At 43.5% G+C, this 13,266-nt stretch overlaps 1 protein-coding gene across 1 annotated transcript in view; it reads right to left on the reverse strand.

Moving 5' to 3' along the window:
- The window catches only part of LOC104135266 (polypeptide N-acetylgalactosaminyltransferase 13), a 131,640-nt gene extending 118,644 nt beyond the window's left edge, over positions 1-12,996 (reverse strand). Inside the window, exon 1 of the mRNA XM_009648893.1 lies at positions 12,855-12,996. Coding sequence (XP_009647188.1) covers positions 12,855-12,996 — 142 coding nt within the window. The remainder of the gene's footprint in view (positions 1-12,854) is intronic.
- Positions 12,997-13,266: the final 270 nt, after the last annotated feature.

Below are 13,266 nucleotides of genomic sequence, written 5' to 3' on the forward strand. Positions count from 1 at the left end.
CCCCGATTCTCACCCCCATCCCACAGAGGGCGGGGGGGAGTGAGCGAGCGGCTGCGTGGTGCTGAGTTGCCAGCCGGGTTGAACCACGACAGAACGCACCATTCTGCGCCGCAACTCCATGGCAAGAACCTGGTTTGGTTTTTGTTTGTTTGCTTTCATGCAGAGTAGGATCCCAAGGACTAATCGATGACATTGGAATGAATTTCACTCTGATTCTCCAGTCTTTATTATGCAAATGAATGCTAACTTTAGCTCATCAGGTTTGGTAATCAAGGCCCCGGAGAATATCTGTAGCTAAAAATTTTCATTACAGCATACACAAATACTCCCTGTGACATCTACTAAAAAAAAGCCTCAAAGGATGGCATTCAGATATATAAACAATCACAGCTTTACAACAGATATTATGATTTCTAATTATTATTCAAGTTCCATACTGCGCTAATACTGACAAACACAATTTTAAAGTATTTCTCAGTGGTAAAAGCAGTTATTGTTTATTTCAAAAGTTTCCCCAAGATTCCCTACCATCCTAGAATCATAGAATCGCTTTGGTTGGAAAAGCCCTTTAAGATCATCAAATCCAACCTTTAACCTAACCCTGCCATCCCACCACTAAACCCTGTCCCTCAGCACCTCATCTGTCCTTCTTTTAAATACCTCCAGGATTCAGATACCTCCTGCTTCAGACAAAAAAAAAAAAAAAACAAAACAGCAGTCATGAAAACAGTGGCTTCAAGCCAGCATAAAACCCACCTCTCTTCCTCAGCAGAACGGAGAAGTTCCAACGTACGACAACCTCGCCTGACGTACCGATCGTTCCGTGCGCCCGCTCGGTAATCCCCATCTCTCCAGTGGTTTATGGCATTTCTTAACACCTGCACAGAAGTCATTCAAGATGAACTACTCTGCCGCACTGAAGCTTCAAGCAGTAAGGGAGTCAAATACACTGTGTAATTTGTAGAACAGTTTAAATATTATTTAAAATTGGGTTAAGAAGGGCTGATGGCAGTCCAAGCTTCACGCCTGGAGATGTGGTGGAGGCCCCATCCCTGGGAACATTCCAGGCCAGGTTGGCCGGGGCTGTGAGCAACCTGACCTGGTTAAAAGTGTCCCTGCTCCTGCAGGGGGGTTGGGCTGGGTGGCCTCTAGGGGTCCCCTCCCACCCAAACCGTTCCATGATTCTATGTTTTAAGGCTCGATTCTTGCAGACAGACTTGTGCACACTGGAGCTGTTTGTAGAGCTTTCCTGCAATCAGTGAAGCTTCATTCACGGTCTGGAAGCGTGGCGTCACTAACAAGAAAGGAATCACAATTTCTAGACAATATCCACTATAAAAGCTTCTGTTGATTGAAGTACATGAGGTTTTCATGGATCGTCCTCAGTTTTCATAACAATATTTGCTCCTGGGATATTGATTGTCAATAAATTTTGCAAGCAAGGAGGTCTAAACGGTGACAGGCACTTTGCAAAAAGAAAAGAGAGTGCCTGAGAAGAAGTTCCAGAGATCTTACAATTCATCTGTTGAACATAAAAAGGAAAACAGAAAACCTAAAAACCTCCACAGCAGCTGGAAAGCTTCTTCTGCCACTGCCAAAGGAAAGCAGGCTGTCTAAAATTCTGGGTTTCTGTTAATCCTCCTGAGAATGACTTGAAGTTTCTCAACACAGCTAGAAGACCGGCTTCTTTCTTCTGCCTTGCAATGCAAATGATTTACACACCTTGCTGTCAGAATAACTATGAGAAGAGCATCAGCTACCATGCAAAAATCAAACCGCCCTGCACTGCACGCGCACCTGCACACGCCCCAGTCACAAGCGCCCTCGGCCGCCCGCCGTTGATCTGGATGCCTCTCAGATAAAGATTGCTAAGTGCAAGTATCTATTTCTGGAAATGACAACACATTTTCCTGCCTACCTCGCATATTCACCTGGCGGTAAGATAATTTCCCTCTAAGTATTTCCAACTTTTTACACATTCCTATTTTTGTATTTTAAGATTTTACATTATACCTGCCTCATTAAAATGACCAATATTTATCAGTCTACCAGGGAAAGCAAATGATATGAAAACTATTTTTTTCTTGCACTATTAGACATAAAAATTTAAGCTGCTACTGGAAAAATGCATACATTTAATAAATATATGCAGCCCCGACACGTCTATGCCTACACCTCACCCATGAGCTCCGCCCTGACAAAATGTGCCCAGATAAAGGAATGAAACAGAAACATGAAAAGCTTAACTAAAACCATGGAAGAAGAGTGAAATACATGTAAAGGAATAACCAATGGTAGAACCTGATAAGCTAAACCCGCCAACGAAGTTCAGATGAGCGGGGGCAGCCAGGGCACCTGCCGCCCGGGAAACTGTAAGCTGGCTTTTTGAGGACAGCTAGGAAGGACGTGGATAGCAGGGATGATGTTGTCAGCGTGACACAGTTTTTACACTTCAAAACAGCGTGGAATAGTCAAGAGAAAAAGCAAAAATAAACGAGCCAAAGTTTATACCCCCTCACTTAAAATCTGAAATGTTACGTAAAATTATCGCGATTTCATTCATACCTTTAGGATAGGGGATAGACTCACGCGAGCTCGTCACGCCAACAATTTACTTCTGAAATATCAACCAAAAAGCTAGGAAGAATCATCATAAACCGTTAAAGTATCAGGAGAAAAGTAAAAAATAAAAATAAATGCAGATTTCAAGAAATAATCCAGGGACTGGCAACCACAAGTTTCCAGATAGCCTTCAAATGCACTCCTACCACACGCCACATCAGAGCCACCCAACTTTCGGCAGCCAGGGAGAACAGAATCTCAATTATGTCACTACCATGTCATTTCTCTGTCAGCTACTACAGATGGGAAGTACTTCTGACATCTTCCAATATTTCTATGTTTACCGTCAACAAGCGGAGGGTGCAGTTTTCAATAGCCACTGAACAATTCCCCAAGATATTCACACGCTGAAACTCAAATCACAATTCGGCTCGGAAGACTGGACGCAGTTAAGACGTTACAGCAGGACTGTGCTGTATATACAAAATGCTGGAATACATTTTCACACTGCAAACCTGAATTTTTTAATTGTGTCTCCTATCAGAACAAGCACAGTATGCTTCAACGCTTGTCAGTAAGTCAAAAATTCTCCTCCGTAGCACCTCTAATATTTTCACGTTGGTTTCTAACACGATGCTTGCTCAGACAGATAAATGCCGAAGGTAAGGAAGGCATCGTGAATGCCAGCAACTACATACCCCCTAGGAGCGGAGGGTACCCCTAAACATTCTATGATAACATGATTCTAAGATATTCGCACGCTGAAACTCAAATCACAATTCGGCTCGGAAGACTGGACGCAGTTAAGACGTTACAGCAGGACTGTGCTGTATATACAAAATGCTGGAATACATTTTCACACTGCAAACCTGAATTTTTTAATTGTGTCTCCTATCAGAACAAGCACAGTATGCTTCAACGCTTGTCAGTAAGTCAAAAATTCTCCTCCGTAGCACCTCTAATATTTTCACGTTGGTTTCTAACACGATGCTTGCTCAGACAGATAAATGCCGAAGGTAAGGAAGGCATCGTGAATGCCAGCAAAGTATAATAAAGGTAATATTTGTTCATTCCTGCCAATTTTGATTGACAGATTTGCCATTATTTGGAAAGGTAACCTAGCTTTTACTTCATTTTAACCACACAACTACTAACAACATTTCAAAACACCACATACGTAAGCAGTGACATTTTTTTCCCTTACCAAATTGTTAGTAAAGTTGTTACACTAAATTCTTAAGCAACATAAAAGCAATGGGGAAAAAAAAAAAAAAAAATCATAAACCTTTCTGGTCATACAGAACCTCTTAGAATCACAGAATCGTTTGGGTTGGAAAAGCCCTTTAAGATCATCAAGTCCAACTGTTAACCTAACCCTGCCATCCCACCCCTAAACCATTAAATCACGTCCCTAAGGATGGACTGGAGGGAGAGAAGGAAGGATGAGTGCGAGGGCAGGCTGGGCTTTTGGTTGGAGCAGCTTCTGTAACGTAAGCATGTGTACGCTGTAAATCTATACATGCGATGCTGTGTATAGTGTAGGATACGTATATATACACACAGCATAGCTACGCTGTACAAGTTCACTCTTACATCATTATTCAGATTTTTTTTTCATTAAATATTTCTTAGGTTAAATACTTTCAACAACAAACCTTGAGATAGACCCCACCTGCACAAAAATAATTAGGAAAACAACACAAAAATGTGAGAAGCCTATTTTGTGCCACCAGGCTTCCCTGGGAGTCACAGACTTGGAGAAGATCATTGCCCTTCCCACTCCGCTTCCATGGCAAAGCACTGTGCATCACAGCCAACGTTTTCTGTACGCCAGGATGATCAGGTACAACAGTTTAATCAACCCCCCCCACGTTCTGGTTAGCGGGAGGGTGGTGGTAGCGTTTGTTTTCTGGGTTTTGTGGGTTTGTTTTTTAGACTGAATCCCCTGAGGATGAGTCCATTGATTTCTCAGTGCCGGCTCCTGCCTCTTGCACTGAGAAATTTATGTTCCCCTTTCTGCTAACACTCCTGGGCTTTGAGCATAACCAGCCCCCAATATTGCAGCCGTACCCAGGCACAGGGCAGGGAGCAAGCTGGGGACTGACGGGCCTCGTGCCACAGCCAAGGGACCTGCTGAGACGGGGAGCAGTGGGAGCCTTCTGCTGGTGGGGAAAACCGTGGGAAAAACGAGGAATTCCAGACCACGTGGCTGGTTATTTGTTTTTCAGGAGATCAGATGTTACCGAGAGATACTTGCTGGGTTTTAAGGTTGGTTTTTTTTCCCCTCTCCACTTCTTCTTCAAAGAAAGGAAAAGGTTGTTTAGTACCTGCCAACGTTTTCTCTGGCTTCATGCGGTCCCCGGAGCCAGACCACGCGTGCACCATTCGGCGCGAGAGCTGTCTAACAGAACCCCCATTTCAGGGGACACAAACCATCGCTCCAAAGACACTTATTTACCCAGACCCATTCCACAACAGACGAGTCCTTCATTCTGCTGGAACAGCTCGGCAGTCGTTCTTCTTAACCTCTAGGAACAATAAAGTTAACGGGAAGTTACGGAGCCACATCGCTACAGTAAGAAATAGCTGTCACCTCATCCTCGGGTGGGAGTCCATGGCATTTTCTGGCTGGAGCTTGTACATTCAAACCACCTAACACCACATCTCTCAGTACGACAGCCTCCATTTATTCTTTTTTTTTTTTGCAATCAGAAAAAGATGCTTGCTGTGCTAGTTTTTCCCCTCGAGCTTCGGAAATGCTTTTTTTCTTGAACTGTGCGCTGAAGAGCTACAAATAATGTGTTGTCACAACATCCAAATCGGCACTTTTACATTTTATTTGTCAACAAATTTGTGACAAGATTTCAGTGCAATGTACACACTCATCCATCCGTCTATTAAATCTTTATGGTATGCTATTAAAAATATTTGCTACCATTGTTATTGCAGACAGCCCAACGCATACAGCAATCTGACAGATAAACACGTTACTATGGAAACTACCCAAATGAATGCCTTATTTTCTAAACTTGGCCATAACCCCAAACTTTTATTACAGCATCCAAACGTTTCATTCACTTGCTTTATAGGATCATCCCACAGACCTTTTCCTCTTAAAAAATACATTACAGGATTTGAATAAACGACCCTTCCTCTTAGACTGAGTTTTCTTCAAAATAGCACTTTAATAATTTCTACTGATTTAAGGACAAACCCTTCTTGTAGCACTTGGGAACACAGTTAATGCCACAGAAACAAAAATCTGCGTGAAAGCCTGAGACACCAAAATAATTTCAAAGATTCGTCACCACTTCCTGACAACCTAAACCATCCATTGCCATTGCAAAGCTGCGTTGAGAGCATTATTCACGCGGCAGAGACAAGCACTCAAACTTACAGTTTCATCTCATTACTCATATACACTCATTTTAATTAATCACACTTGCTTTACAATTACTGTTTCAATCACGGCACACGCTCCCCATTTTATTATTTAGCGAGCAATCTTTTACTTCCCCCAAGCTCACTACATATTTTACTCTTAATCTGGACAGAAAGCTGCCAACAACAACTGTCTTCAAAGACAGCTTTCCAAAAAGAAAACACTAAATTTAAACTAACATATTTGAAACTAAAGATTAGAGGTTTTTCTGCAGTAAAGCCCATTTCCATTTCAAATCCCTTAACCATGAAGGAAGGGAAAACACTAGAAGAAACGCACAAAAAGCCCCCTCTGGCGCCGGGACGTGCTCTTCCCGACGAGATGCCTAGGGACAAATTAAGATCCTCCCTCTCCCAACTGCTGCACCAGGCACAACAAACCAAACACCCTCCTGGCACGAGAGGAACGTGGGGGATCACACGATTCTCGGGGAGTAATTGAGATTACGGATGGAAAGCCATGCATATGGCCAAACAGATCAAAAGAGATGAGGTCTTCCCGTTTTCCAGGGTTACGTTCCTCCTCCTACCAACAGCCGCCACACCTTTGCCTACGATGGCTTTGCCGGCGCACGCCGCCTGGTTCTGCCCCTGGGACGCAACCAGGCTGGTGAACTCTTAAAAGTCACCTCACAGCACCTCACTCAAAGGGGTGATGCTCTTGGTGTGGTTCACAGCAAGGAGGAGGCTACGGAAACCGTGAAAGAGAGGTCCTGTGGGCGTTCGGAATTACCCTAATTAGCGGAAAATTAAAACAAAGCTTAATTGATAAGATGCCAGGCTGTCAGATTGCCTTGGCTTGGAAACAGTCTGCAGCTTTTTTAATAGAGCAGCAAGACCCAGCAGGTGGGCTTTATGGGACAGTAATCCACATCCCCGTGACAGCGGGACGCGGATGAGAAGCTGGGTCTTTGGGACGGACGCTTTGCTGAGAGATTCTCACCGGTCGCCTGCAGACACCCCCTTGTTTTCCCAAAAAGTGCTGGCCTCGCAATGTCCAGGCCATCTTATCAGCCAGGTTACAACGTCCCTGGTGGCAGCTGGCTTCCCGATGACGTGTGCAGGCAAGCATCCACAGCTTCAGAAACGTACACCATTTGGGGATTTGTTTTCAAGATGTAAAACCCTCTTCTCAGCTTTTTAGGATTATGCACAGAGTATTTGTTCAAAAGCACTTCATTTGTGTTTGGAGAACCAGATTTCCAGAGTCAATAAGAATGTATTTACAATCACAAAATTGCTGGAAGACAACGGAAGCAGTAAAGAGAAATCTCAAGCCATTTTTTTTTATTTTTTTTTAAATGAAAGGACCGTGGCTTCAGCTTTTACATACCGCACCTTCTCCGCAAGATCCCTTTTAATCCCACAGCTTGGAATTGAATAGCATTCCGGTACGGTTCAAACATTTCCTTCATTGTAAGCTCACTGTGCCGAGTACAGCAACTTTTTTTTTGTGCATTAAAAAAAAAAAAAAAAAAAAAGAAAAACCCAAAGACTTCTCCTTTTAATAAAAATAAAACTGTCTCTCCCAGCAGACCCGAAAGCACCCTGTCCCACTGGCCACAAGCATCGTACCCTTCAGAAGAAGCATCTGCTAGGAGTATCAGCTCAAACGTGATGTAGTTCACGACGTGAGAGAGCTCGCCTTTGCAATCCCCTCCTTGGGCAGCTACCGTTCTGCCGCTCCATCATTTCGCCCACTCACTCCCACACGCTCTAACCAAGACCAGATTCCCCCCCCCCGACCTCGAGAGCCAGCTTTGCCGAAAGCCACCAACCTGTCCTTGAGAACAGCTTGCAGCGGAGACGTCGGCAATACTAGCACCGAACGCGCCCGAGCTGTACAACTCCCAGCTGGAAGCCAAACACGACGTATGCACTCGCCAACACGGAGCAGGAGAGCCTGAAGTCCCCACGCGCACCAACCCTACAGGGTAAACGTGAGGGATGTCGGGCTTTTTTTGGACTGGCCAACTTGTTTCTTCCCTTCAAAGCCTCGTCCAAGCAAACTGCTGGCTTCTGCAACGCAGCTCTGGATGGTTTAAAGCCGTAAATCAGCTTTGGCTTCTGCTTTTGCAGGAAGGGCTAGAGGGACATGAAGGGGAAGGGAAGAGGACTTCTCCCCAGGCTGCTCTCTCCTATCAGGAGCACTGCAAAGCGCTGCCCTGTCCCCTTTTCCACTGCACAATATCCTTTTTATTTCTGTTTGGGGAGAAGCCAGACACAGCTTCTACTTAACATGAAGCTCTCCATAAAACCTAACCTGTTCTCACAGCTCTTCTAGAATGATTCAGGCATGGTCATACCTCCTGAAATTCAAAGTAAAACTTGAGTTTCCAGGGAATTCTCCATGCTTCTTGCGCGGCTTGCTGCAAGATGCAAGGAGCCTCTGGGAACGGGAAGGGCCTGCAATCCTGTTTCTGTGTTATTGATTGCTCCTGGAAGAGCTCCCCGACGGTCTGTTTGATGCACGCCCTGGGAACTTACTCCTCCATCACCTCCTCAAGGTTCATCAGACAACGCTGCCCAAACACCGCCGCGTCGGGCACCCCGAGGTACGGTCAGACACCGACGCCGAGACCTCAGGGACAGCAGGAGCGACACGAGCCAGCCCCCTGGGCACGGACCCTGCACGAAGGGGAAGCAGAAGTGCTGACTGACCGACGGGACGGTTTCACCGTCTCTGCAGACACCACGGTTAAACCAGAGGCTGGGGAAAGGCTGCCCGATATTCCTCTTCTTCCCAAGCAGGAAGTTCAGTGTTGTTTCTTTCAATAGCAGCACAAAAATAGATGCAAGTAAAGATGACTTGACTGAAAGCCAGCTCGGGGCTGATTAGGATAACACTTGCAAGTTGTTAAGCAACACCACTACCCCAGCTCAGTGACAGCTCATTTTTATAACACTCAGCTTTTACGCTTGTCATTTGTACACTTAAAGATGTACAGCGAGACAGAGGGGAATTTCCGACAGCGGTGTTCCCGTCGATGGACTGCCACTGCTTGCAATTCAACTGTAAAGCTGCCTTTATGAATGGCTTAGAATGCAATAATTACGACTGAAAAGGCATGGGAAGTTTACCTCTTTCACCTCCAAACGCACCATTCTACACAAGCAGCATCTTTCCCCTCCAATTAATGATGAAGGTGACGGATTAAGCGACTTCAAATACCGGATTACCATGTCCCATTTAAATTTCTATGAGAATATTGATTCTTGTTGTGCCTTTTTTACTATCCTTGTGGAAATACCGTAATTAGGTCGCTTTTTATGTTTACAGATAATCTGCATTCTCAACTGGAGGTATTCAGAGACTGACAAATACGCTATTAATCAGACAAAGGTGATGGCACCCATGCAGGTACTTTACAGCAAAAAAGCAGCGCTACGCTTTCCATTTCCATCGTAATAGCTCATGGCACTGACGGGATGCTAAAGGGTTAACAAAAAAGACCTTTGTGAGGCCAACTGTAGCTAGAATACGGTAAACAGAACATCCTTGGGAAAGAAAGTTCAGCTGGTGGCTTGTAGCTGAGAGCTGTAGATGCGGCTCGAAGTTGGAGATGCCAACCTGCCTGGGAGCTCTTAAGATGGTTATCTCTTTGTAACAGGATCAACAGATCCTGAATGGGTTCCTCAAGTCACTCTGAAGTCAGCAGACACTGACCTGGACCCCCAAGGTAAGCGCAGAAGGACCAGGCCTTGCCACTCAGAAGTCAACTATGACCATCTATGGAAGGCCCAGAGGTCATGGAAAACGACCATTGAGAGACCCCTCCACAATGACCACTGGGGACCCCCAAAGACCACTGACTCAAATCACTGATCATGCCTGATTGGGAGGAGAATATGTAAATGAATTTTGGGAACTCATTGTCATATATATATGTAAATCTTGTACATCAGCTATGCCACTAACCCCGTGTGGCACACACATGAGGAGGAGCGATCCCTGTGCACCCAGCGTTGCAATGAAGAATACCTGCTTGATAGTTATCAAGACTATTGAGTCCTGATTTCAGCTTTTCACGCCTTCAGCACTTACTGAAAAGAGGTTTCAGCAGTCTGCTGGATTGGAAGCTACAGAAGTTTAAACAACATTTCTAATCACTCCAGCAGAACACACATAGCTTCAGCAGAAATAAACAAAGACATTTTGCTAAGTGTCCATAACAAAGCAAAAAATTACTCTGGATTTTTTTTTTTTTTTTACTTTTCAAATAAGCATACTGACATGGCAATACGGATGACTAGCTAATGTAACAAGAAATACTTAGGACATTGTAAAAAAAAAAAAAAACCCCAAGAGTCAGACAAATCAACTTTGAATTTGGTGGACTGGAATATGAGTTTCATCCCAGAGCGCAGCCGCTTGCCTGGCACAGGCTGGGGGGTGTTTCAGGCCTGTGGATATACCAACACAAAGCCCCGCAAAGGACTTACCAAACCTCCAATTACAACTGGCAGTGAGACAAAGTGGGCTCCTTGCAATTACTCATGCAAGTCTTTGTTTAGTGAATTAACAGCCCTCATCTACTAAACAATGTTTTCCTAAACCCAAAAATCTTTTAGGTGAGAATGCCCAGGGATCCTCGGTTAGGAACTGCTGTATTTAACTCCATCTGTCACCAAGCAGAGTAGAGGTATCGGTGAAGGACGTGGTTTTAAACTTACAGCGCTGGCTTTTCTGCCTCTCCCCTCCACTTTTAAACAACCGATCAAAAACTTAAGGATAAAGTAGATTAACTCTGCTTTTTCTCCTTAACGTTCCTTCGGGGCAGAAGTCGCCTGGAATTTCAGTAATCTCACAGAGGAGACACGCAATCAATCTCCAATAAAACTGTGCTGGTGTCCCCAGACACTACCTACACTTTCATGATTTTGTAAGAAGTATTACAATCAAATATTCTTCCAGGAACACACAGAATATGCACAGTTTAGTAACGGACTCAATATTTCTTTCATCAGGCTTTAAAGTAGCGATAGTGCTATCTATTCCATAGAACTCGTGTCTCGAAGCAGAGAGCAAGAAGCAGCAGCAATACTTTTAGAATTTCCGTGCAGAAACCTCCTCTCAATAACAGGCACAGCACGCAGAATTCACCAAGTTGAATGTAGAAAAAATTCATTTCAAGAAGTCAAATGCAACAGAACACTTAAAAATAAAAGTCCAGGATTGCATAGTATTGTGCCGACAAGAAAGCGTCAAAAAGGTGACTTCATACCTGCAAGTTCCACCCATTTTCATTTAAATTTAAGTGGTGGTGGCAGGGATATGTGTTTATGTATTTTTTTTTAGCTTAGATTGACTGAGAAGTTGTTAATGTCCAAATAATATGATTCTAATATTTAATATTTTTCTTTACAAATTATCCAATTTCATAGCAAATAAAGCAACCAATTAAAGACATTTCACAAAGCGTAATCGATTTTGAGAAAATTCAAACGCATACTTCGAAAACTACCTATGGTCACTTCTCTGCAGCTGGCAGTATTGGGAAAATGGATTGGTTTATCCATAATATGCCAGATTCTTGCTTAATATTTGTTTAAAAATACAGTAATCCAATTACACAGGAAAAAAAAAAGCACCTATGACAACAAGCAATATCCTTTTCGTTTGGAAAAATAACTGAATTTTTAAGTTATTTTTAAGATCGTGTAGTTAGTTATATGATTGAAAGGACAAAGTGAAGTCTTCCAAGGAATTCTGGGTAAGGACTGCCATGCAACAGACCCATCACCAAAAGGTATTCTCCTTTCAAATTCTTGCAAAGTTATCAACTCAACAGAAGCGTAACCCCGAAGTGCTTTTTAAAGGAGGCCAATGATTTATCCTGGGGAAGAAACTGAGGATCAGTGGTTTAACACGTATTTCCGACGCGAGGAACAGCCTCAGACACGATTTTTGTCTCTCGTCAACAGCAAACGTGTTACAAGAGCAGCTGCACTAGTTAGAATTAATCCTGTTTCAATCCTATTAGAGATTCAAGTACGTTCCTTCTTCCATATGCTGAACCTAAACTCCTGAAGAACAGGATGCTAATTTACAAGGAAAAACACACATATTTCATAAATTTCTACTCCCTCTTCTTGTGGATCCCCCACAGATTTACAGTCCTCACTGCCCTCAGGAGTCAACGGTACGGTTCCGACAGGTTACTCCGGAATTCATTGCAAGTGCTAAATCCCTGCTGGTGTCCTATGGACGCGCAGGAGCACACGACCTGTCCTGTGAATGACTGCTCTGGAAATTACAAACACAAAAACTCGCAGCTTCTGCCAAGGCTCAGTTTTCATGAACTCCTCTTTAGTAAAATTCCATTGCTAGAAATACGTGGAGGGAGATGAGATGCCCCATCTGCATTTGAGACTTGATCCTCATGTTTTCATAATGTAGAGAGAATCTCTTTTAAAGCGATTGTTTCAGCCAGAGTTAAGAGTTTAATAGCAAGCTTACAAGTAAGTGTCTTTCACCAACGAAAAAAGAATCATAGAGCATCAATTCTCTTGTAGGTCAAACGACTTCTGATAAAAGAGGTTCTTAATGTGTTTACTTTGCTTTTCTCTTCCACAGACCGGAGACGTTTTATATTAGTTTTGCTGCAGAAACCATACCAGTCTCAAGCTTCGTTATGGCAAAGGTCAAACTCTAAGATAACTGAAACTAATTCAGAAACCACTAAAGCACTACAGAAACAAAGTACTTCAGACCCTGGTGTTTTGTCTGTTTGAATTGGAAAAAATAATTTAGAAAGTGTAGAGAAACAGGTGAGGCCAAATAATTCTAAAAAAAAAAAATAAAAAAAAAAATCTATGACCTTCAAAGACAGCTTAGACTTGGCACTTACCCCTCAGAGCAGGCAGTAGAGACCTCTCTTTCTTGTCATCACATTTATTACATTCACTGAAGTACAGAAGTAAGAAGACATCCACGAGCACCCACATGAGAGAAGTGGCTAGGACCACCTTGCAGTAAACAAATCTCCTCATTGCTTTACTTGGTTTCGAGCTCAAACGCCGAGGAAAGGCAGCAGTTGCTGAGATGTATCAAGCTCCCACAGTTAAAATCCAACACGGAAGCAAAGGCAAGCGTCCCCCTGCGAGCAAAGAAAAAAAATGTCTGAATTAGCTAACACGTATGCAGAGTTTGAACTGAAAAGTGGATAGGGAAGTGTGGAGATGGTTGAAGTATCTGTTCCTTGCCAGATGTGCAGGTACTTTCTGGTTTCTGCCATCCTCCTATGAATACCGACCATTTCG

This window comes from Egretta garzetta, unplaced genomic scaffold, assembly GCF_000687185.1.
Source record: "Egretta garzetta isolate BGI_Z169 unplaced genomic scaffold, ASM68718v1 scaffold191, whole genome shotgun sequence".
NCBI lineage: Eukaryota > Metazoa > Chordata > Aves > Pelecaniformes > Ardeidae > Egretta > Egretta garzetta.